Source organism: Fusarium oxysporum, chromosome XI (assembly GCF_013085055.1).
Source record: "Fusarium oxysporum Fo47 chromosome XI, complete sequence".
NCBI lineage: Eukaryota > Fungi > Ascomycota > Sordariomycetes > Hypocreales > Nectriaceae > Fusarium > Fusarium oxysporum.
The window spans coordinates 2,127,047-2,151,103 of NC_072850.1; the positions used below are offsets into that span (position 1 = coordinate 2,127,047).

Here is a 24,057-nt window from a genome sequence, read left to right on the forward strand (position 1 = left end):
ATTCATTGTATAATCACGCATCCTGACAATAAAAGAAAGTCTTCTAGTAACCGCTCAGAAATATCTCCACCCAGGCATACGGATAACATCCCAATCATCCTCAAACTGATATCCCAAACCTTCACCCGCCCTCTTCACCATCGACGCACCACGACACGCAGGTTCTTCTTCCGTCTCGGTTTTAGTAGGTGTCGGCAAAGTAGTCGTCACAGCAGTAACACCAGCGCTAGAGCACGCATCGTAATACTCCTCAGCCGAGTCACAATACGTAGCATAAGCGGGAGTCTCGCTTGGGAAGATGGTAGTAGCTTCGGGGTCTTGACGGCGAACAAGTTGTTTGTTGGTGGGTCTTGCAGTGGGCCAGCCTGTTGGGATGCGATATTCCCATCGCTTGGATAAAATGGTCTCGGTACTTTGACAGGCTTATTAGTCAATTGCTAATGGAATTTTTGGGATGTTTGATAGGACTTACACTGTGTATGGGCTGACGGTGATCACATTGAACTCTTCACAGTCATCGATACGATCTTGCAAGGGAGGTGAGCCTCCAACTGAGGTTATGCCTGCTACACAAGTGTCGACAGTAGTTGTTGGAGGCTCTGGAGTTGTAGTGGCCTCGAAGGTTGTTTCATCCGCCGTGGTAGAGATTTCCGTGGCTGTGTCTAGAGTTGTATCTTCCGCAAGGTCAGTCGTTGTTCCTTCAGATGATGTCTCCGAGGACAAAGCGATGAAAGTATTGTCAGCAATAGTGGTGGACTCGACCGGTTCAGATGAAGATATTTCCGAGGTTGATGTGACGGACTCAGAGGCTGAGTCATCTACCTCGAGGGACGTAGTTGAAGCCACGTCTTCTTCAGTACTGGACAGCGTCTCTGAGTCCGTCACATCAACCTCGAGGGACGTAGTTGAAGCTATGTTTTCAGTACTGGATAGCGTTTTGTAGGATGAGGTGAGATCGGGCTGGAGTGTTGTCAATTCCAAATTGGAGGTGGATAATTCGACGGCTTCAGAAGAGAGGCTGGTAGCTTCTTCCGATACGACGCTGCTCTCTTTAGTTGTAACCATAGAAGAAGTGGAGCTAAGGTCATCAACACCAACAAGCTTGCCATTCTGGCATCTAGAAACTAAGAGAAAGTTAGTAACGAAAGACCTCCGTATAACGAAGTAGCGTACCGTCATAAACACCAAGCGTGACTGGAGTACATCCAGGCGGCGCAGATGTGAACGTGATATAGACCTGCCCATCAGGTGTTTGACAGAAGCCTGCCTCTCCGTTCGGCAACTCATTATTTTGGAAGCTAAGCGATGTTCCAGTCGAGGCAAATCCCTTTGTTATTGCATCTGACGGCGGAAGCCCTTGACTTTCCAGCTCTTTATAGGCTTCACCAGAATAATAAATGGGATTGCCACTCTTGAAGAGCTGGCCCTCGGCGAGGTTGAAGCTGGAGGCAAAAGTGCAGGTATCAGGACTACCGTCGCCTACAAACCCCCCTACTTCTCGTTTGTTGATGCTGCGCTTTCGGTCGTCGTCAGGGAGTTGGATGAGGAAGATAACCGTTTGCCCTTCTGGTTCGACGATACCAGTTGTTGTAGAAGCCGCAGCTGTTGTTTGACCAAGGGAGGTTTGGAAGGCCGACTGTGTTGTAAGTGCTTCGTCGCTTGATAGTAGTAGATCCACGGATGAAGACCTTGACACAAATTCCGCTAACTGCGAAGTCTCTTGATCGATCCGTGAGGACCTCGAATCTGATTTATGCACAATTAATTGAGTCTTCTACATTTCAAGGCATTCTTAGGACATACCTGTGCTTGTAGTAGCAATGGAAGTATTCCTTCCAAATGTCGGACGAATTGACGGAGCCAAAGGAAACCTGCCGGTCTCTCTATCTCCTGTATCCGGTGCATTTGCATCTCCATCGATCGAACTGAAGGGTCCGTTGTCGTTCGGAATCGCAGCAAGATAAGTCGAAAGATAAGTTACACAATATGTCTCTGCTTCCCTCGGCGCAAGATCGTTTTCGGGGGAAGCAGCTACGGCTTTCAGTAGAGCTGCGAAGAATATGTGTCTCTTCATCTCTAAGCTTGGTAGAGCTTCTGATGTGACGAAAGGTTACACAAGGTAAATGAAGAGAGGGATCATGGGGACTACTTGAGGCACGAAAATAAGGAGCGGCCGATGTCTCAGCCGCCATAATGCGATCGAAGGGGGAGATGAGAGATCAGCTAGCCACTCAGAAGAGAAAGTTTTCATCCCTACATTGCACAATTCTATTTTCATTCCACCTACCAACAGATTTCGGATTCGGAGGCTGGTGGTCTTGAGTAACGCTTGAAGTTAAGGAAATGCTGGACGGCTGTGAGCCCCATCATGCTATGACATGTGCCAGTAGACATCGCGGGTGTGTTTGACAGATATTGTCATAAAATGAAGGATAATAGTATCGTTCTGGGCACCACATGAGCATTATTTATCATCAAATCCCTATTGGAAAGAATCTCAGAATTGTAAATTCAACAATCTTTGTTCCCGCATGTTATCGGTGGCATCCGAACTTGCATCCGATCTGTTGGTTGCCCTACAAGGCATATGTCTCAGACACGGCATCCTTCTCGCGGACCAAAAACTCCTTGAAGCTACCCAATCCAATTCCCCACATCTTGACCCTCTCAGCATCAACGCATTTCTCTCCATCCCTCAAGAATACCTGCGATCCAATAAACGGGTTTGTATCCATAGCCTGAGCAACCTGCTCATCAGTGTAAAACTCGGCCTTCATGTCTCGCCCAGTCGCATCAGACAGAATCTCCATCATCTGCACGGCCGTCAACCTCTCACTGACAAGGTCAATCCCTTCCCCGTTAAATCTTTCAGGCTCGTTAAAGGCGGCGAAAGCGAATTTAGCAATATCTTGCGGGTCGACGAGGTTGAACTTGGTGTCGGGCTTTAGGGCGGTCAACCAAGCGTTGCGCTCGAATAAGTCGCTGTAGATCCGAGCTTTTGGGGCGAGAAGGTTGGACATGAAAAACCCTGGACGAATGATAGTCCAGTGCTTGAATCCAGCACGCTGAATAAGCCCTTCAATAACATTCTTGATGAAAAGGCTCTTGAAGAGAAAGTGACTAGGGGGAAGAAGCGTGCGCTTCTCAGGAGCATCGGCGCTAATAGAGCTCGAGTACACAACATCTTCAACGCCCGCCTTTTTAGCCAGTGCAATAATTCTCTGAGCCCAGATACGCTCATCGTCAAGATTGCTGTAGTTGGGCCCAAGAGCAAGGAACAGCTTGTTGCAGCCTGTAAGACCGGCAGTAAGGGCCTCTTCGTCGTCCCAATTGCCAGAGTTCAACACGACGCCGATCTTCGCGAGGGCTTGGGCTTGAGGGGACTCGATGTTTCGCACTGTAGCGCGGACAGACCAGTTTGATTGGCGGAGGTGGCGACATACTGCTGAGCCTTGGGTGCCTGTAGCAGCGACGACGTAGACTGTTGGGAGAGACATGGTAATGGAGTGAATGTTTGCTTGACTACGATATAAAAATATTGCTTTTAATTGTTGGCGGTCAAGCTGTTTTATATCTCGTTGTTTTGAGGTACAGTACATCTGCTATGCGCTACTCCGTCGTCCATTTGTGGGGCTGATGAGCGGAATTCCGCTGCTCTCTGGGTCCCTCAGCGCACTTCCACCATCTTACCTCCTCGCAAAACACCAAAATTCCATCTCACTCATCATCCATGGAGCGCAGCGACCCGCCAGCCCGACGGAAGTCCTGTCAGGCCTGCAAAAAGGCGCGGCGGAGATGCGATCTAGCGCGTCCAACGTGTCAGCGCTGCGCTCAGCGGAATATCCACTGCCATTATCCTTATGCGCCTCCACAGCGCGTGGGCGTCAGCTGCATACAGCCCTTGATTCCAGTTTCTGGAATTGAGGGTTCGCTTACGCCATCATGCCTTGGGATGTTTGATTCGATTCTGGAACCGACGGACGATTTTACGGACCAGCTGTTCCAAGGTTCGTTAGATTGCGATGCTTCCAATTGGTCTTCGCCGCGGCTTTCAACCGCGGCTCAAAATGCGTTGAATCGGTCTCAGCTTGTTACTGTTCCTCAAGTTACAAGGGCAATTACGTCCCGGCTTCAGTATGCTATGGATACAATATTAAAGGGCCCTTCTCAAATGGTTTCGGAGAATCAGACGCCCTGGTGCCATTCGCACTTGTATGATGAGGGAATGCCTAAATCTATGCAACGTGAGTCGATTCCATGTCCCGCCAACGCATGCATAACACGTCAATATAGATGCGGTATCTTCTGCTGCACTCCATGCAGCAAAAAATCATCTCAACGCCAGAGTCATCCGCGACAACGTGGAAAGTCGTGTACAAGAACTTCTTTCCAGTTCTCCAGCAATGGCACCACTAGAAACTCTGGCATATGCACAGGCCCTCTTCATATATCAAGTACTCCGCCTAAAAGATAATGATTCCCGAACTTATGCCATCTACGAATCTACCATGCCTCACCTCGAAGAAGCATCCAACGCCCTCATCCCCTACATCGCTTTCGATGAAACAGCAGACTCACCAGATCACACCGCAGATCTCATTCCCCTCTATCCTGCCTCTGCAGCACAAGCCTTCTGGACAAACTGGATCTTCCAAGAATCAGCCAAAAGAACCCTCGGCATGATAAACTTTTTCATATTGACATATTACTTCATGAAAGGCGAGTCAGGTAATAGATGCGGCCAGAATAAAAACATCGCTGTGAATCGGTCTGTCACCATGTCTGCGCATTTATGGAAAGCTCAAGATGCTGTTGACTTTGCACTGGCGTGGCGAAATAAGAAGCACTTCGTGATAAATGTGAGCGTGTAAGTCAACATTGAGTTTTGTTTGTTGTTTCTTTAGCTGACGATGAACAGACCGAATTTCTTGGAGACGATAATCCACGATGCCCAGAAGGATGACATTGATGCTTTTGGCAAGATATGTCTGACATCGTTGATGGGACTTACTGAGGCAAAAGGCTGGTTAGCTATGAAGGGGATTGCTTTATAATCTTTCTATATATTCTTTCTGATTCCAGTCCACCTTGACAAGGTGACAGTACGATGAGAATACCTGGGCAATAATTCTGATCGCATGCGTCTGCACCCTTCTGTATAAGAGGCTCCTGCCCCTCCTTTAATCACATCATCTGGAACTCTGATTCATCCTCCTTGTGACATTCCTGCCGTATTAGAAACTCTTTCTCGAACTCATCCTCCTGTTCCCAGTAGGCATCGGCCTTTGCGCTTGGCTTAAATTCACCAGATTTGACAAGTTCGTCAGATGGGTACTCGTAGACGTCCAGTTTGATGACTTGATTCCCTGGGTATAAATGGAGATACTAAGTCCCGGCCATTGTTTTCATGAACGCGTCGTAGCGCTCAAGATCATCAATGTGAATTGCATCTCGGGGAGAGAGAAATGCCATTGCTCTACAAATGAAGAATATGGCGAACTTGAAGATAAGAGCGAAAGGTGACATGACGCTGGAAATTCGAAAGCCTCGAGGTTCTAGTAAGAGCCGTTGGTGGTTTCAATTTATGGTTTGTTCCTGGTTTTCAATTTTAATGGCACGTGCAGGTGAAGCTCAGCCGTGGTATATATGCTCCACCAGGTATCAGATCATTTAATTATCACATGATGATCGCTCTGAACCTTTATCCTGCCGCCCTTGCCGACTTCCCTTTATCGGGCATATGGAGACAGACAGAACTCATTATTTGACAGATCGAGGGCCCGAAGAGAGAAGGTGTTTTCATGAAGGTCCTGAATTGGCCAGGTCGGATAATCCTGCCGAAAACCCCACCCACATTGACATATTCCTCGCTAATCGGGTCTTTGCTTGGCAAGTTTCTCCTCTTGACAACTCTTCCACGCTGGCGCCAACGGGATACTATATAAATCATTGGAAGTGATAAGAAGGTAAAAGACTTATTGAGTGGAGATTCTATAGTGTAAATTTTGCTGTAATGCGACTAAAATTCGAGTTGGTTTTGTTGACTTTGTAGATTTTTTGTCGTCACGATATGGCGTGTATTAACAAATTGGGACGGCTCAGTTGAAATGTCAGAATGAATACGCACAACTCGCCACTACGGCTTGTAGGCAGCGACTCAAAAACAGACACTAGTATTGTTCTCCATGCAGAGCATTAGCACTTTCTTACTATTATTTTTAGAGAGAGTATTTTAATGTCTAAGATGCGGGTATAGGGTAATTATGAATATTCATCGCCTCTGCCCAAGACCTGAGACAGATGCTATGATAAAATTAGTACAGAGTATCAGGTCCTCTTCTTTCGCCAAACCTGACTCCCACTTATGGACGGCGACACCGAGGCAAAACCGGTGCGGCTGAGAAGCAAAAGCCCAGTCAAAGTAGGCGATGTTACTTCAATTCCACGGTATCATCTCCAAGCCTCAGTTATAAATAACCAAAATGAAACATGCCCTGCGTTTCGTTATCTTATCTGGTATTGATAAGCTTCTTATCGCCCGAAGCCAACAAGGACCCCAGCCTCGGGTTCTGACATTAAAACAAGGTGCCAAAATTAACTGGTCTAAAGATCTACTGAGATACAGTAAACTTACCTAAGCCTTTTCGTCACTTAGGAAAAAAGTCTTAACTTTCCTTGCCTCCCGTTGCCTGGAAGCTCGGCAAAAGTCCCTTAAGTAAGCTGCTGACAGACCAATAAGTGGGCCAGGTCTGCCGTGAAACAACTCCACCAAAGCGGCCGACTTTACAGCAGGAATACAGACCTGTGATAGGTCATCAGCCGTAAACAGCACAATGGTGGTTAAAAATAAGCGAAAATACAAGCTTAGGAACAAGCTTCTGCCAAGCGTCAATGCCGAATCCTTGCCGCCCCCGGCAGTCGAGACCATTTAGAACTACATCCCCTGCCAAGAGCTGCTCAATTGAGAGGCTTTCACGATGCGGGATCCTGATTAGATGGAACGATATTTGTTTTAATGCACTCTTAACCTAGCTTTTTGTGCAAAAAAGGAAGGTTGGATTATTAGACGTCAAGCTATGCTCAGCCTTGCACGTGTCATGGCATTGCAATGGAAAGAAATTGAACAGGCTTGACAACCGCGGTGAGCCTCGAGGACCGTGTATAAATACGTGACTACTGCCCTTATTGACTTATTTCTTGTCCTCATCCTCAGACAATTTGACAACTCTCTCCTCTCTTACGATAGCTCGATACCATTTCATCATCACAATGCTCGTCTCAACTGCCCTTCTCGCTCTGAGCTCAGTAGCCTTCGCAGCTGCTACGCCCGCTCCAGCTCAAAACCCCGAGACAGACTTCAGCTTCTGGCTTGGTGGTCCTATCCTTGAGAAATGTCTCGCTGAAAAGAATTGTGAGGACCGTCTCCTCGACAACCCTTACTACGTCGAAGCCAAGAAGACCAAACATGCCAAGCGATACAGCTGCCACGGCGCTGGCATGCACACCGTCGTCACCAGCGGTAAGAACTTTGTCAAGTTTGGTTCTTTCAACCCCTACGATTTGTTCCATCACGTCTATGATCTGTGCCATGAGGGAGGATGCGATAGTGGTAGTGACTGGGCCCGAAGCACAAAGTACGTTACTGCTACTGGTATCTATTCCAAGGATATCAAAGTCAGTGCTCAAGGCGTTTACTCAGGGTGGGACATGCGTAATGCTCTTGCTCAATCTCTCGCCGATGCGTCTGGGCGAAACCAAGTTTGGTCTGAGGAGGTTGCGTGCCCCAGTGGAGGACGAGCATGCTCTCGTGTCAAGGCCTGGCAGGGATATGCTCCCAACTTCCATCAGTCTGCGATCTTCAACAACTGCAATCAATATGGCTGGATGAATGCCAAGACTGATGGTCTTACTGGAATTACTTCGGGTGGAGATTGCAAGTCAATTGTTGAGAAGCTTGGAGCAATTATCGGAGAGACGGTTCCCTTTGGAGCAGGAACTATCCCGCTTCTGGGCGCACTTTGTGGTTAAACGGTATTGCATGGGAATTGAGAGGGCAGCCAAGAGTGAGATGTATAGAATTATGAGCCTTTGGACCTTGCTGAGTTAGGGGGGGTACTGGCTTAGCCTAGCAAATATCGCCCGTAGCCGCGTATCTATCTCAAATTCATTCCCATTCCTTATCCAAAACAACAAGATTTTGATACCCCTTCTTCACAACCTCGGTATCAATGACCATGACCGCAATGAAGGTTGTGTCTTCAGTGTCGCTAGGGTTATCGCTGACAGTGTGATGGCAACCCGGAAACTCGCGGAAGCTCTCGCCTGCGTGATACACCTTGGGCGGGTTACCGTTCATCCCGCTGAGGAGTTGACCCTTAATCACAGTGGCGGCGACGGTCGCACCAGAGTGAGTATGCGGCGGCGTCCAGCCGTTAGGACCATAGTGGACTTCGAGGCCAACGATGGACTTGCCGGGTGCGTTGGTGAGCTCATAGTCATAAAGAATCTTGACGGTTTCGCGAGGGCGATTACTGGTACTGATTAGCTGGATTCTGGACGAGGCAAATATTCAACTTACGACTTGTTCTCAACACTGTCTGCCATTTTGATGAAGTATATGTTGTACGATTATTGCGATGTGATGGAGAAGACACAGGAGCAAGAGATAACAAGAGATGAGGAATATGATAGATACTATTTTTTACCGGAATGAACTACTTATACTGATAAGAAAGTCGTATTTTCTCGATTGATAGAGGACGATTATCCTACCCGTCGGCCTCCCGATTTCCGGGTGGGGATGAATAAGCCGGGCAATGGTTAATTACGGGGCTCACCCGGGTATCCGGGTATTCGCTTCTGTCCCCGAATCCCGGCGCAATTGCCTACTACGACTATCAGCATATAAACAGTTCCTTCTTGGCAGAAAAAGAGCTTAAATGACATCAGCTCTTAGTGATATCATCCACTAGTCTATCATCGCGCTTCATACACCAGGAACAATTCCCCCAAACCTCAAGATGAAAGCCGTTCAGATCCTCGGAGACATGTCTTCTCCAAAACTCACCACCAACTTCTCTATGGAGAAACCCGAACCTGTCAAGTCCGATATTCTGGTTCGTGTTCATGCCGCTGGAGTCACTGGCGATGAAATTATGTGGCCAGAAACATATCGACGTCCATCCCGCATTCCAGGCCATGACATATCCGGAGTCATCACCGCATTTGGCCCTGACTACTCTGGACCTCTGAAAATAGGCCAAGAAGTTTTTGCGTTTCTATCGGCGCACACGGGCGAGGGACAAGCTGACTATGTCCTTTGCTCTCTTGACGAGGTCGCCCCAAAGCCAACAGCGCTTTCACATGCCGAAGCATCTGCGTTGCCGATTCCGGTTCTGACAGCATGGGAAGTTCTCGATTATGCTGACATTGACGCTGGAACGAGAGTTCTAGTGACTGGCGCGTCGGGTGCAGTTGGTCAGCAGTTTGTGCAGCTTGTCAAACATTTGACAGGTGCTCATGTGATTGCACTAGCATCTGCGACAAACAAGCAGCTACTGGGCGACGTACCTGACGAGATTATTGACTACAAAACTCCAAACTGGGAGAAGTATGTACAGGAAGTAGATGTTGTCTTTGACACGGTGGGCGGAGAGGTTCTGGCAAAGACGTGGGAAACTGTCAAGTCTGAAGGCATGATCATTACAATCGGTGATCCTGCGCCGTCGTGGGCCTTTGGAGGTGATGAACCTTCAGAGTCCTTGTCCCTACCAGGTGTCAGGTATAAGTATTTCATCGTATCGCCGAACGGAGAGCGCTTGGAAAAGATGGCTGGGCTGTTTGATGAGGGAGTGATCAAGCCACTGGCGGTCAAGACGTTTCCGTTTGATCAAGCGGTTGAAGCTTGGGAGCATGCAAGGCAGCGAGGAAAGGGTTACAAGGTCGTGATTGAGTTTTAAGCTGTAAATAGATATCAAAAAGGAAGTCGGGAGTAGGGATTAGATAGATTATTGAGTATTCAACTTGTACTTCATTCAATCCAGCTAGAATCCAGCTCCACGCCCATGTTGATCCATCCGCATATATCCTCAAACGACCCCAGAGACGCAAAAACATTATCATCCTGGTCCATCGTCGGTAGAGAATCCATGCTTCCTTCTCCCTCGCTTTGCGTTAAACTCGGGACCTGATTCGACCCTGGAGTACTCCCGACATCCCCACTACTCCCTCCAAGTCCCAAAACATGACGAGCGATAGTCTGTATCTCTTTCACATTCCTCGCCGTCCTTGGCCAAACCTCGCCTACGGCTTTGAGACATCCGATAGTCAAACGGATCTGATCTCGCGCTACTGCCAAAGCTTGATCTTTGAGCAGGTAGGTACAAGCCGATAGAAGGGCGAGAGTCCCTTCGCTAACCATGCATGTCGTGAAAGGCGTGTGGTGGAATGGGCGGACCGGTAAAGCCAAGAGCTGGATCTGTGCATTGACTGACTTGAGAATTCTAGTTGTGTGTACGTTGATGAGATCTGGCTTCGGTGTATCTGATGGTGGTTCTCGAGCGCAACTGGATACTTTCTCAACGGGGTTGAATCTCAGATCCGATAACGGTCTGTGTATACCAATAGTTGCACTAAACAGTTAGTTCAGCTCTCATTGTTGGGAGGGAAGGACATACACATGAATAAGCAAGTGAGCTTGAAACATCAATTCATCAATAGTCCCGTCTTGCTTCAGCACTGGCTTTTTGTCTTTGGGCAGTAGCAGTAGCCAGGCATCGAATGCCGAGTCAGCGGATTGTATGATGGCCTCTGAATCTTCTCTTGTCGCCCTTTTTGGTGACATGCAAATGACTTGTGCTGCACAGCGCACTGCACCGATGAGATAGGCGAAGGACGAGAATACCACGTCTTCGCTATCGAACTCGCGAGAATCAAAGTCCTGTAAAGTCTTTGGTGCAGGAACTGTCTATGGCTCGTATGTCAGTCTCTTGCACCAAGATCGTGTAAATTACTTACACCTGATTCATAATCTGACTCTTCACAAGGAAGTTCCGCGGTAGGTTCGACATGTAATGTTTTGAAGTTCATCGTCCCCAGTGTTCCAGCGTAGGAAGCATCCACGATGAATAGCATCCACCACGTTCGTCTCCAGCATTCAATCATGACCGGGTCTCTGAATCCGAATGTAACAGCGAACTCCTGCTTCTGCATTTCCAGTCCGAGAGCAACATCAATTGCAGCATCCATCTGATCTTTTGCTTCAGCCTTAAAGGTATACCAAAACAAAGCGATGGAGTACAGCAGGCGAGCCTGGACTTGCACTGGATCTGATGGTTTAAGCTGTGATATTTGAGCCTCGACGGCGCTACTTAGTGATTCTGACCATTGGTGGGTGTCATAGATATGCCCAATCAGCCGCATGGAAGCTATGAGGGGATTAAAGTTGAAAGCCGATGTTTGGGATAGTTGGACCAAGTGCTTGAATGGGGGAGCGAAAGGGTGCAAGTGGTGAAAGTTGGTATAGTACGACTTGACCAGAGCATCATCGGTGAGACTTCCATGGCCGAAATGCGGTGTTTCGCGGTTCTCTGGTACTGGTGTTGGGGCGGGTAAGCTCGCATGTTGAAAAACCTCCATGCAATCCGCCCCAGTCGCAGATTCACCGCCCAAATTGATTCCCTCATCAGATACAGCCACAGATGTCTCCGACACAACATTCTCCAGCTGCGCATCAGCCTTATTAGCCAGACGTCTTCGCCTTTCAGTCAAAGCAGCTCGATCAAGGCCACCGCGTCTTGAAGCTGTATACTGGCACGTCTTATCATATGCCATGCACCGACTGCATCGCGGCTGTTTAGCGTCGCATTTCACATGCTTTGTCCGACACTCGAGACAAGCTAGTGACGAGCGTGTATTGGCACGTGTTGAGACTAGTCGCTCCATGGTGAATGGGTATTTTACGTGGAAGAGAGATATGGTTGATGCATGTCAAATCGAGGTAATACTAAAGTGGGGTCACGGGTATCCGGGCATCCGGAAATAGAGTGGGTATACGAGGTGTCAGCCAAGATGGGATTTCCATGGATGCTGTCCTTTGTTTACGGTAAAGACTGTGTAATTATTGAAAACGAGGACCCAGGTTACTGAAACTAAAGACCATTTATATCCTTCCATCCACCCAATACGCTACTTCTTACGGATACCTTTGCTCCAGGTTGTCGAAAATTCGTCGCCCAAACTGATCCATCAATTTGAGACGTTGAATTTTCTCCTGACTAAATTCCCTGCTAGGCTCGTACAAGTGCCAATCAAGGACCTTGTAACCTCTTTGCTCGACGATACTAAAATCAGGCTGCAAATAATTAAAGGTTCGACAAGGCAAAGTGCTGATCCTCTCCGACTCAGCCTCCTCCTCATTAAACATCTTGACCCCACCGTGGCCACCACCGTGGCCAGTATCTTCGCTAGCGATAAAATTAGCACGTATACTGGTACCCTTGATATCGATATCCCATTTCTATTTAGTTTCCTATATATAGTTTTCTACTAGTCGCCAGTATTTACAACGCTGTTTAATCAGGCAGGTAGCAGGATTCAGGTAATAAAGAGTGAATTCCTAGGGGTAATACTGCTCTGGAAAGAAGGTCCTTATACAGAGGAAGTCCTTAAAGAAGGCTCTCTCGCCTACGCCTTCTAACTTCATAGATTCTAGAGTTAAGCTTTAGGGATATGACGGCATAGCCTGTGGGGTCTATTGGTAGAGATGCCTTAATTGGTGAGGCTGAGGCTATCCTGCCGCTTGGTTATACTGCTCTGCTTCTCTCCTGCTCTAAATTTAAGCTGCTAGAGAAGCTTATATATAGAGAAGATTATGTAACTTATCAGTAAGGGCATATTTATATACTTAAACCTAGGCTAACTGTATCCTGATAATAGTCTTGCGATTAGTGAGATAGTTTATGCTGTTGGTAAAGGGTTAGTAAACTCTAGGTTAGATAGGATGTGATACTTTTAGTAGAATAGGCAGTGGCTGGTAAAGTATAGTTAATCTTCTGTTTTACCTGCTTTTAAACTAATCTTATGTTGTCTTAAGAGTAAGGTTATGATAACTATAATCTCTAGTATAAGTATGTTGCTGTCTGGGCTTGTATGCTCTAAGGTGGGATATATATAACTTCTTATAAGGATGTTATGATGGCCCGGGTTATACGACGGTGTATGTGACAAAACAGATAAAGAGATCCAAAACACCAGTTGTTCTCCAGGTTAATGAAATGTTTTATCTTTAGGGCACCTGTGTTCATCGGGACAGTATCTCGAGAGCAGCGTAGTGTAATCTCCTGTTCAAGTTTCACCTGTCATTCTTATCATTGCGGATTCGCCTTCAGATAGCAGGGTAGTGAGAAAATGCATGTTGAATGCTGTTGGTACGGTCACGGCCATGGCCAAAGCAGTTTCCGACCTCGCTTCCGAGGAGTGGCTCCGTTATGTGCACGGTCTTGTTGGTTGCCTTCGGTGATCTCCATTCCTGGACATTGCGCGAGCGACCAACGAACCACTAACCGTCCAGTTGTGAATCATTTATAAACAGCGCCAATCCCCAATCTCTTGATCTCAGATTCTTTCTCAAGCTAACCAAAATGGCTTCTTCAACGCCAGACATCTCGTGCATTCTCCCACGCCTTCCCCAAGAATTAAGCAAGGCTATTTCTCATTATCTAGAGGGCAGCAACCTCAAGGCCCTGCGCGAAACATGCTCAGCAATGGCATGGGCCATACCACTCCATTTCGATCGTGTATTCATATCCGCAAATTCCCTCAATATCCAAGTCTTCAAAGCAATCGCAGCCAACGAAACCTTTCGTCATCAAGTCACTGAGATTATCTGGGACGACTCCCGTCTATTTACTGGACCGGAGCGCTGGCAATACAAAGATGAATGGGAGCATTACGGTCGGGAGCCAGATATGATTGTAACTGAGAATGGGTGTCCGAAGTGGTTTCAGAAAGGATCGAGTACATCTGACGATGACTGGTGCCACCCCTACACTCTCCCTGTTGCTGATAATCATATGGGACTCGCAGAGTGCTGGGACTATTATAAGCCGTTGTTAGAAGACCAAAGGCAGATTCTGGCAGCTAATGCTGACATTAAAGCTTTCAAGTATGGTCTCCAGCGTTTCACATCCTTGAAAAGAATCACCATTACACCTGCGACTCACGGGAGGCATGGGATCCCACTATACAGGACTCCTATGATTAGAGCATTTCCTCCCGGATTCGATTACCCAATCCCAAAGGCATGGCCTACTGCCCCAATGAATGATTCTGGAGAATGGCAGGACGAGCTTCCATGGATATCTGAGGAGGGCGATGCCCCGTATCAGTGGTTTTACGGTACCCACTGTACCGCTGAGAAATACAGAGAGAAGTGGCGAGGCTATCAACTCGTCAGCCGAGCCTTAATTGAGTGTGAGAATCAAGTCACAGAGCTCAGAATCAAGGGCCACGAGATCAAGTCTGGATTGAGCTGTCGTATCTTTGATCAGCCTTGCACCGAATACGAAGATATATGCACTCTACTCAGGCGTCCAGGGTTCCGATACCTCGATCTTGATCTTTTCACAGGTCTCATCGAGCACGACGACTGGGCAACATACAAGACGGGACTTTTGCACGACGCTTTAGCTCAAGCTAAAGACATAGAGCATTTATGCATACGTGCTTCGACCCATATCGAGGATGCATTCCCTCAACAGCTTGATCCAGATGACCTCGAAAGGCCTGTATTTTCCCTACGCACGATATTTCCTATCTATCACTGGCCACGACTTCAGCATTTCAGTATTTCGAATTTCCTTGTAGAGCTAGATGATTTGATTGGTATTCTATCCGCTTTGCCGTCCACATTGCGCTCCGTTGAGCTAATTAACTTGGCACTTCGAAATCCAGACCACGGCTATGACGATCTCGTTCGCCAGATGCGTGGTACTTTGGACTTGCGCTCACGCCTAACGGAAGAGAGACCGAAGGTGCATATGGTCTGTTCTAGGGAATCTAACATATGCACATTGGTGGACGATGAGTTGATTGAGGTAGATGATGCGGTATGTTCTTATCTGTATGGGGATGGTGAAAACCTATTCGAACCTGAGTCGAGGTACGTATCACGTGGAAGAGGGGCTGTACGGATAGATGTATTCGGTTCAGTCTTCCGAGCTCCTTACTAGAGTCCAAGATATATGTTATTGACAATCGTCTCTACTCTAGCAAGTCCTTTAGACTCGGCGAAAAGCTTTGGAGCCACGGATTTGATAGGGAAATTTTAAATGTACTATATAGAAGCTCATAAACCTTATTCTATTGTCAACGATGGCCCAGCAGCCGTCAGCGCATTTTGCCTTGTCAGAATAAAACCATGCCAACCTGGAACAGCTATTAATCTTCTCTAGTAGCGGAAACGTCTTTGTGAAAGCTGCAGACACTAACATGTACAAGCCTGAGTTATTTGCGTGTCGGTAAAGACTCATGTTGCGGTTTTGCTCTCGACCACTGGGCTTATCTCATGGGTCAAGCCACGTGATATGATCGTCATTAGATCATTTTCAACCCCTCCCAGGCTCCAACTCCAAGACTGAATGCTTCTATCTCGGTCCCATTTCAGCTATTTCATAATTTACTTCTCCAACGGTCTAGAAAATGAACATCCGTCGAGACGCCAAACCTCCGCAGGTTCGTCCTCATCAAATATCTTAACCCTACTGAAGCTAGTCGCTCCGCCAGCGACAAAATCAGCATATATAGCAGTACCCTATATATTAATATCCTATTTCTCTTTAGTTTACTATATATAGTCTTTTATTGGTTATTAGTATTTACGATTCTATTTAATTAGGTAAGTAGCGGTATTTAGGTGATAAAGAGTAAATATCTAGGGGAGATATTGCGATAGAAAGAAGAATACTATATGGAGAGAGTTTCTGGAGAGGGCTCTATCGCCTACAGGAGGTACTCTGACTTGATCGAATCTGGAATCAAGTGTTGGGGTTATGACTTCGTAGTCTGTGGGGTCTATCAGGAGATGAGCCTTGCTCGGGAGAGGGTCAGGCTGTTCTGCCGCTTGGTTGTACTGCTCTGCGTCTTCCTCTATCTGAGACTAAGCTACTAGTAAATCTTGTACCTGTAGAACATCATCTAGCTCTTAAGTGAGAGCATCTTGAAGTTCCTGAGCCCGGGCTAACCGCATCCTAATGGCTGCCTCATAATCATCTGGATAGTCTATGGTATTATTGAGAAGCTTGGAAGACTCTGGGTTAGGATAGTTAGGATGCTATTGGTAGAATAGGCGGTGGCTGATAATATATAGATATTCTTCTGGTTTGCTTGCTATTTAGAGTAGAATTGTGTTATCTTGAGAGGGCAGTTATGGTGACTACAATCTCTAGGATAAGTGTGTTGCTACGTAGACTTATATACTCCTAGGTCGGAAACATAGATCCTTTTATAGAAGCATGTTCCGGTGCTTTAAGGTCTATGCAATGCATCACAGAACTTAGAATTGGGCCAAAGACAGAAGTTATTCTCGAGGACGATGAACTGGCCTATATTCAGGGCAGCAGTGTTCATGGGGACAGCACCTCAAAAAGAAGATTGTAGAGTAGCCCAGTAGTGCAATCTCTTGTTCACTGTAATGTTCCGTCAATTTTCACTTGTCATCCTTCTCATGGCGGATTCGCGTTCAGATAACAGGTTGAGAAGAAGGCGCTTGTTAAATGCTGTTGATAGTAAACTCGGCCAAAGCGGCGCCCGACATGGCTCCCGAGTAATGGCTCCTATGTGCGCGGTCTTATTGGTTCTATTCGGTGATCTCCATTGCTGAGATTGCACCAGCAACTAACAAACCACTAGGTAGTCGTGTCTGTGACAAGCATCCCCATATTCAACGATGCTTCGTCCAGCAAACGTTCCCTGCCACAATAACAAAATCTTTATGTCCCTTAGTGTCATCATCATAATCAGAGGCGCCATGCTGCTTACCACTACAGCGATCATCAACAGAGCTGTTATGAAAGTCGTGATTGTCGCGGCATGGTGCCAGTAACTGGCCGCAGTTGATCGTCCAGTTCTCAGGCGACTCAGGCGTTGACGGTAGGTCCTCTTCAGTGACAGAACACAGATCATCTATAGCTTCGCGGCATTTCATCTTAGGGACAGAGTCATCGGTCTTACTGCTTGAAGTCCTCTTGAGATTCGAGGCCTGAGCGCTGGGTGAATCGTCACGATTGATTGAGCTTTGTGATGAGTGCCCGCTGGATAATGGGTCTAAAGCCGGAAGGACATCGGTGGAGTTAGTTATCCCAAAGCTCCCATCCCTATCGGGCACTCCAAGCTTCTCAAGTGAGGAAGAGACTTTGCAGTCGAGGCTCAGCCTCTGTTCCTCAAAACTGGCCATCTGGAAACGAGGGGTGATGAGCTCTGTTGGAAGAAAGCCTGGCTTTGAGAAGGGAGACACAGGTCGCTCGGGCTCATGAGTACCTTGGAAAACGTGAGTAAAGTTCAGATATCTGGGGAAAAGAATATACCACGATACGCATCCTCGAAAGGTCAGTGGAAGAGGTCGAGAAAGACATTGACGTCGAAGTCTTCAGTGATAACATCACTCATGGCTGGAATATCGTGTCTGCGGTAAGTTGACAATAACGGTGTTGTTTTGTTGAATTCGGATTGGAAGTGCCACGGAAAAGGAAGAGTATGCCTTCCGAGTCGTAAAAGGCTAGAATGCTCATTATATATGTATTTATTGAAACGATATACTTTTAAATGCGGACATTATCTCTTCTCACTTGGTTCGATCAGACGAGTAATGGACCATGAATAAGCTTATTATTAGGTGCTTTTTTATAAACCTTAACTCCATTAACAATGCGATACTTTGAGTTATGAAAGCTTCGTCCATGTTATCTAAAGGATAAGTCAAAGTCTAGTTACAGCCCAGACTCTTACATTTCTATCATGGTTCAGGGGGGCATCACTCGATCTGATGTCACTTCGAGTTCAAGTCATATCGTTGTGCTGGAGGCCCGTAGACATCGCAGAATTATATGGCCAAAGGCTATGCGTTCGCAGTTGTTGGTGGCTGCGCTTGATAATGCTGTCATTCTGGTATACTTAGAATAAGTGGGATCCCGCTATCCGAACTGCTTCTTGGTAGGATTTTCATTCTCCCTTGATGGCACTTTTAAGTTAAAGAAAGGTTTTAAGTAGGAATTGTGATTTCGAATGCTGTTTCACAAGTGATGCTCGAAATCTGACCTCTCAACTAGCTACTGTATGTAAGGCGCGCGACAACACTCAACTCGCACCCACTACTGACTCGAAAGCCCTGGAAACATATCTTAGACGGTGCATGGGATTCATCATACTTGAAATATCTGTGGAATCCTCCTACATAGAATGGGATACCCGAAGGTCTCAAACGCAAGAATCCTAGACTCTAGACTTGTCCATGTTCTTACAGGTACTCGCTATCTTGATGTTGAAGTAGTTCCTGTAATGATTTTAGGCCCACATTCTGACGAGTTGCGGAGTAAGAAAACATCCAAAAACACCGCACCTGTTCACAAGAGGTTTGGCACGTAGCCCCAAGTGTCTTGTCCTAAAGAACTTACTCCTTGTTGTTGTACATCCAGATCTCGGTGTCTCTAGCTCTACGGACCATGGAGTCGAGCACTAAGCGGTTGTACTCCTTCCATTCTTTCAGTAGGCTTGGAATCGTGGTGCCTGCACCTTGCTGTGTGCTGTACCAAGTATCGAAGTTACCCATATGGTCGTAAATCGCCTCGTAGACAGCACAGTCCTTAGGCCATATATCCTTGTGATTTAGGTAGCTGAAGATCATTTCTAGCTCAACGGATTAGTATGTCTAAATAAAAATGAGACGAGCTATGTCCTCTTCAAGTGACTCATATATGCCGGGATAATAGAGGATCTTACCCATTTCTTTGACTAATTGAAGCTGCTCATCTGAACTCATAGTTTCATATTTAGTGGGCGAGGTAGGTTCGTTTCCGGTGAACATCTGTATCATCAAGTTAGACAAATGGGCAATGTATATTCAAGGTAGATTAGACAAGTGCCACAATCATAAGCCGGGTGAAAAAAGAACAATAGCAGCCACTTACGCTCCCCTTTTTCAGGTTTGGCCTGGATTGGAAGATGGTCAACCGGTCCGGATGTTCTTCGCCGCCCAGTTCTGCCACTATGACTTCTCCAAAGCTTGCCCATCTAGTATCACTTGGATAAATCTTGATTATCCACATGGGATTCGTCTTGGCGGTCTTTATCCACTGTCATGTCCACGAACATGGTACTTTCGGCGTCGGATTTGCGGGCATAGGCGAGTCAAACTTCAGTCTTAACTCGTCCAATGCACACTTCGTGTTCAGGTGGTATCGTCACGCCGACGCCAACGCAAACTGGTATGATCACAGGCTGCAAGTACTTTTACCAAGTTCATGGTGGAGACGGCTGCTGGGACATTGCGCATGATAACAACATCAATCTGGATGATTTTTATAAGTGGAATCCCGCTGTCAAAACGGATTGTTCTGGACTGCAGCCCGACTATAATGTTTGTATTGGTATCTAGATAGTCCTTTGTATCATATTTAGCTACCTAGTAGGGAGCCACATAGTCTGGGTTAAAGATATCCCGCTGCACTCCGCCTTGACCAGGCCATATAACGTATTTGTCATCCTCAAATGGGTTATCACCATTTTCGTATAGATACGAATGAACAACATCGTCGACCTCAACAAATTTTCCCTCTCCTTGTACATGGTCATGTAACGCAGAAACCACCATGTGTACCTTGGGCCTCTCTTGCGCCGGTCGTGAGGACCAGTCAAGTATATCACGCATTGCCCGAAGCAAATCGTCATAGCCTTGTTCTGGAGTCCTAATACCACGTGGATGAGCTCGATAGAGCGCAATGATGATGGTAAAGTGGCCAAGAGGTCAATAAAATCATCAAGATCCACAAGCATATGTGAAATGCCGAAATGCCTCAGATGTGGCCAGTGATTTATGGGAAAGATGGCCCGCACTGGGAATACATGCCCTTCGACGTCTGGAACAAGCTGCTGTGGCGCTCCATGGGAAACTTCCATGCTGGTACGCAAGGAAAAATGCTCAAGGTCAGTTGCTTGGTCCAAAGCATCGTGTAAGAGTCCAGTTTTGTACGATACCCAGTCGTTATCTTCAAGAAGGCCTGTAAAAAGATATAGGCCGAGGTATCAAAAACCAGGACATTTCAACAAAGTAACAAAATCATCGTACTCGGTGGGCCGTTGATCAAATATTCTGCAATTTAATCCAGATTGGATTTCATTGCCTCCGATGATAAGTTCTGTAATAGTATGATCTTCGCACTCCACTAAGGCTCGAGTGACGAGACGGAATCCGCGCCATTTAGCTCTGTAGGCCTCAGCCGTGCACTCGGCACCATAGATCTCCTGGTAAGGGTCGTTGCCATCTTCAAAAACCCATGGGAGTGCATCAATGAGTTTTTCATCGTCGAAGGAAGGCCATGCATAAGGTAGAGGGTAGTCGAAACCAGAAGGAAATGTCCGGATCATAGGTATCCTATACAGTGGCTGCCCTAGCCTACCATAAGTCGCCGGCGTAACGGTAACTCGCTTTAGTGAAGTAAAGCGCTTTAGTCCGTATTTAAAGGCCTCGATATTAGCATTAGACGATAGAACCCGACGTTGATCATCGAGTAGTCGTTTATAATAGGCCCACGATTCTTCGATACCAAGATAGACGTCGGGGTAAACATAAGGACTTGGATCACCGTAGTCATAGCAACCTTTTTTGAACCAAAATGGGCATACATTCTCCGCTGCCGCATCCTCAGGGTCGTTGCCATCCTCCTCATACTCTTGTCACTCTTGTCCAAGCTCAGGTCCCATGCGTAAGCGTGCATCATCCCAAATAATTTCAGAGACTTGATGACGGAAGGTCTCGTGGCTTGCAATCGCGTTGAAGACATCGATATTGAGAGAATTGGCCGATATGAAGACACGGTCGAAATGAAGAGGAAGGGCCTTGTGGAATGCAGAGCATGTTACGCGGAGGTTTTTAATATCATCAGCCTCTAAAAGAGAATAGATGTCATTTTGTAGCTCCTGCGGTAACTGTAGCAAGATAGGCGGGGCTGGAGAACCCATTTTGACAAGCGTTGAGTTGGTAAAGACTCATGTTGAGAGTTTTATTTACAACAAATACCGTGGTTATCTCATCATTTGAACCACGTGATGCGTTCCCTATCACAGCACTTTCAACCCCTCTCAGGCTCCAACTCCGAGACTGAAAGCTTCTATCTCGATCCCATTTCAGCCATTTCATAATTTGCTCTTCTAACTATTTATAAAATGCACATACCTCGAGACTCCAAACCTCTGAGCAAGCTAGAGACCTCTCAATCGTTTCCTTTGTCACGATTCCCTCCCGAGATCCGTTGCATCATCTGGGGCTTCACTCTTCCCGAGCGGCAAGTTCACAAGGCAATCGTCAGACCACGCTGCGACTCAAACGTTCCCACCAATTCGATTCATGCCATCTCGCCCCCACTCCCTGCTGCTCTTTGGACAAGTAGGGAGTCTCGCGCAACAGCTCGCTTAACTTTGACACGCTATCCGCGCTGCCAATGTGATCCAAACACAACAGTATTTGGGTATTTCAACCCAAAGAACGATATTCTACATATCGAAGCATCACATCGGCGCGATGGCTGGTGTGCTCCATAGGGTGACTTGACGAACTTATACATGACGGTTATGTGTGAATTTGTTTTCCAGAAGTATATCCATCCTGCAGTGTCCAAGATGATCTCGTGTCGAACCGATATTACTTTATATCTAGCGTACCTATACTTGGACGAGAAGATGAGGTTATCTGTTGTAGGCACATGTTGCGTTACCCTCTCATGGACCTTATCAGGCATACAGATTGTGTTCCTCTGCAGAATTTAAGACTCGGGTGTTCTCGACCTTCGAGGTATAAGAGGCTGAGAAAATTATCTGATAGAATTGTAAGTGGGGAAAATTCAGATTGTCCTTTTACGGTGGAGATTGCTGAAGTAAAGATGTGTTGCTGTTGTCCGAGACCGCAGCCATCTAGTATGAAGGAAGCCTAAAGTTGAACCTAATAGGAAGCAATCAGCTATGTAGATGGAGCGCTCTTTTTGGGTAGCGGAATATATAATGGGCAATTTCTCGTCTGAAAAGCCATTCAGTCCAGGCCCTTTCTAATATCTAGTGCTGCCACAAATGGAAATGCCCGAAAGACTCCGCTCTCAAATGCTCTTCCCAACCAGCAACTGCAAGCGAGTCGCTTGGCGGGCCGACTTTGAGTGGATATAAGCAGACCAACAGCATTATTTCAATAAGATGTATTTCGCTGTTTCCTTGTAAAAGACAATGGTCATGTTATCTCACTTCATCGCTGCCGCTTCAATCTATTGAGACCATTAAAGCAATCACATTAGCCGTAAACTCGTGATGTTGTCACTAATAACGTCTTGAGGCTCTCGTGCGTCAGGCCATCAGGACCAAATGTGAATGTCACTAGGAAATGGGAAGTGGAGTCTGGCACTGAAGCCAAGGCCTTGGCTAATTAAACATTGGCCGATATTCCCGGACAACCCAGCTGTTCCACTGTTTAAAGCCCCTTCCCTTCCATGATCGCCCTCTAGCTTTTAAATCCATCCTTAGTTCATCTTTAAATCGATCATCTACACCCATTTCACCATGTCTTCAGCCATCACCACTTCCCTGCTTATGCTGGAATACACCGGCACTCCCAATCTTGTCGCCCATGTCATCGGCGCAAACCCCACAGCTACGACATTCGTCTTGGACTGCGAAAAACCAAAGAACAAGAAGACCTGGGACGAGGACGAGTGCTGGTTCACGAAAGAGACTATCATTCTCGGCCCGTGGGCTGACAAGACACCTGCGCCTGGAGCCGTAACCACCGGTATCTGGAGAGAAGGTAGCGTCGACGACGATGAAGAAGAAGGCTACTCGTTCTCGATGGAATGCCAAATGGATTATACGATGCCTAAAGTCTGCACTACTACCAACCATGCTTCTTTTTCCTTCCACGACGGTCGGGAGGTTACAGCGACGTACACCAAACACGGCGGTACGACGTTTGACGGGTTCTTCTATTTTGGATATGGATACTTTGACTGGACTCCCGTAACTGTCACAGCTGGTCAGTCGTATCTTCTTTCTTCTAAGACCGCCGCTTCCACGGAGGCCACGGCCACGAGTGATGTCTCTGGAACTGCCAATCCTGCAAAAGCAACGACCTCGGCGGGTGAAACTACCAGCACGATTGATGATGGTGTGATTACCGTTACTGGCGAGGCTTCGTCTACAACGACTTCGAGTAACGGTGCAGGCACTAGACGTGCTTTAAGCCTCTGGGCTGCAGTGGGACTTGCGGCGACTGTGGTCTTGTTATGAACATTGCTGGTATCAGACTAGTAGGATTTTTATTTATGGTAACTGGTCGACGCCAGTTATTTCAAGGGAACATAAGAGATTCGATGTAACAACAGTGCATATTAAGATAAAAGTAAACCATATTATTAATCCTTTTACCCATTTGCCTAAAACCTGAGAAGCTGCCCAGAAGTGGGGCTGCATTACAATCACATGGGCCTTCTTTATTGGCCACCTAAACTCTTGAGTCCTCAATGACGTGGCATACACTATAACTGGTTGAAATACGTTACTATGATACGTCTTGCCATTGCTATTCGCAAGCAGGCCAGAGCCCAGAGCTACTTTTGTGCACCTGTCTACTTAAACAACAGGCTCTCAAACCCTCTCTTACATGTCGGTCATCGTTGACGGACCAGAGATATGTTTAAAACTCGAAGCTAGAAGACTTTTAAAGGAAACTTATCTAGAGTCATTGTGAGATGTGTACTAAGGATCTGCACAAGGACAAGCGATGGTTACAACTGCCATTTGTGGAGGGAT

The 24,057-nt window shown here is 46.8% G+C and overlaps 11 protein-coding genes across 11 annotated transcripts; 5 read left to right on the forward strand and 6 right to left on the reverse strand.

Moving 5' to 3' along the window:
- Positions 1 to 54: 54 nt before the first annotated feature.
- Positions 55 to 3,497, reverse strand: FOBCDRAFT_254220 (uncharacterized protein; the record flags this gene model as incomplete). The annotated part of the gene is made up of 6 exons (XM_059611099.1): positions 55 to 412; positions 473 to 1,124; positions 1,174 to 1,746; positions 1,804 to 1,925; positions 2,288 to 2,371; positions 2,581 to 3,497. 6 exons carry the CDS (start codon positions 3,495 to 3,497, stop codon positions 55 to 57), a joined length of 2,706 nt encoding a protein of 901 aa, XP_059466263.1.
- Positions 3,498 to 4,225: 728 nt separating this feature from the next.
- FOBCDRAFT_286540 (uncharacterized protein) lies at positions 4,226 to 5,054 on the forward strand (the record flags this gene model as incomplete). Its single annotated transcript, XM_031192912.3, has 3 exons — positions 4,226 to 4,244; positions 4,294 to 4,867; positions 4,919 to 5,054. The coding sequence occupies 3 exons, from the start codon at positions 4,226 to 4,228 to the stop codon at positions 5,052 to 5,054; spliced, it is 729 nt and encodes a 242-aa protein (XP_031031758.3).
- Positions 5,055 to 7,269: 2,215 nt separating this feature from the next.
- On the forward strand, positions 7,270 to 8,028 carry FOBCDRAFT_208715 (uncharacterized protein; the record flags this gene model as incomplete). The annotated part of the gene is made up of 1 exon (XM_031192915.2): positions 7,270 to 8,028. One exon carries the CDS (start codon positions 7,270 to 7,272, stop codon positions 8,026 to 8,028), a length of 759 nt encoding a protein of 252 aa, XP_031031761.2.
- FOBCDRAFT_233827 (uncharacterized protein) lies at positions 7,944 to 8,723 on the reverse strand. Its single transcript, XM_031192916.3, has 2 exons — positions 8,579 to 8,723; positions 7,944 to 8,531 (listed from the first exon to the last, which is right to left on the reverse strand). The coding sequence occupies exons 1-2, from the start codon at positions 8,602 to 8,604 to the stop codon at positions 8,165 to 8,167; spliced, it is 393 nt and encodes a 130-aa protein (XP_031031762.2). The 5' UTR covers positions 8,605 to 8,723; the 3' UTR covers positions 7,944 to 8,164.
- A 297-nt stretch (positions 8,724 to 9,020) lies between these two features.
- On the forward strand, positions 9,021 to 10,033 carry FOBCDRAFT_171023 (uncharacterized protein; the record flags this gene model as incomplete). Its single annotated transcript, XM_031192917.3, has 1 exon — positions 9,021 to 10,033. One exon carries the CDS (start codon positions 9,021 to 9,023, stop codon positions 9,957 to 9,959), a length of 939 nt encoding a protein of 312 aa, XP_031031763.2. The 3' UTR covers positions 9,960 to 10,033.
- FOBCDRAFT_192548 (uncharacterized protein) lies at positions 10,031 to 11,944 on the reverse strand (the record flags this gene model as incomplete). The annotated part of the gene is made up of 3 exons (XM_031192918.3): positions 10,031 to 10,631; positions 10,677 to 10,966; positions 11,017 to 11,944. Coding segments are annotated over 3 exons (1,819 nt in total), but the record flags the coding sequence as incomplete, so codon positions are not given.
- A 1,696-nt stretch (positions 11,945 to 13,640) lies between these two features.
- FOBCDRAFT_148671 (uncharacterized protein) lies at positions 13,641 to 15,230 on the forward strand (the record flags this gene model as incomplete). The annotated part of the gene is made up of 1 exon (XM_054707607.1): positions 13,641 to 15,230. One exon carries the CDS (start codon positions 13,641 to 13,643, stop codon positions 15,228 to 15,230), a length of 1,590 nt encoding a protein of 529 aa, XP_054563582.1.
- A 1,625-nt stretch (positions 15,231 to 16,855) lies between these two features.
- FOBCDRAFT_245415 (uncharacterized protein) lies at positions 16,856 to 17,664 on the reverse strand (the record flags this gene model as incomplete). Its single annotated transcript, XM_031192920.3, has 4 exons — positions 16,856 to 16,893; positions 17,038 to 17,535; positions 17,583 to 17,595; positions 17,629 to 17,664. 4 exons carry the CDS (start codon positions 17,662 to 17,664, stop codon positions 16,856 to 16,858), a joined length of 585 nt encoding a protein of 194 aa, XP_031031766.3.
- An 822-nt stretch (positions 17,665 to 18,486) lies between these two features.
- On the reverse strand, positions 18,487 to 19,319 carry FOBCDRAFT_208720 (uncharacterized protein; the record flags this gene model as incomplete). Its single annotated transcript, XM_054707608.2, has 4 exons — positions 18,487 to 18,547; positions 18,669 to 18,900; positions 18,994 to 19,078; positions 19,182 to 19,319. The coding sequence occupies 4 exons, from the start codon at positions 19,317 to 19,319 to the stop codon at positions 18,487 to 18,489; spliced, it is 516 nt and encodes a 171-aa protein (XP_054563583.2).
- A 356-nt stretch (positions 19,320 to 19,675) lies between these two features.
- On the reverse strand, positions 19,676 to 21,231 carry FOBCDRAFT_254224 (uncharacterized protein; the record flags this gene model as incomplete). The annotated part of the gene is made up of 4 exons (XM_059611100.1): positions 19,676 to 19,879; positions 19,966 to 20,270; positions 20,304 to 20,940; positions 21,010 to 21,231. The coding sequence occupies 4 exons, from the start codon at positions 21,229 to 21,231 to the stop codon at positions 19,676 to 19,678; spliced, it is 1,368 nt and encodes a 455-aa protein (XP_059468093.1).
- A 1,509-nt stretch (positions 21,232 to 22,740) lies between these two features.
- FOBCDRAFT_265615 (uncharacterized protein) lies at positions 22,741 to 23,535 on the forward strand (the record flags this gene model as incomplete). Its single annotated transcript, XM_031192923.3, has 1 exon — positions 22,741 to 23,535. Exon 1 carries the CDS (start codon positions 22,813 to 22,815, stop codon positions 23,533 to 23,535), a length of 723 nt encoding a protein of 240 aa, XP_031031769.2. The 5' UTR covers positions 22,741 to 22,812.
- Positions 23,536 to 24,057: the final 522 nt, after the last annotated feature.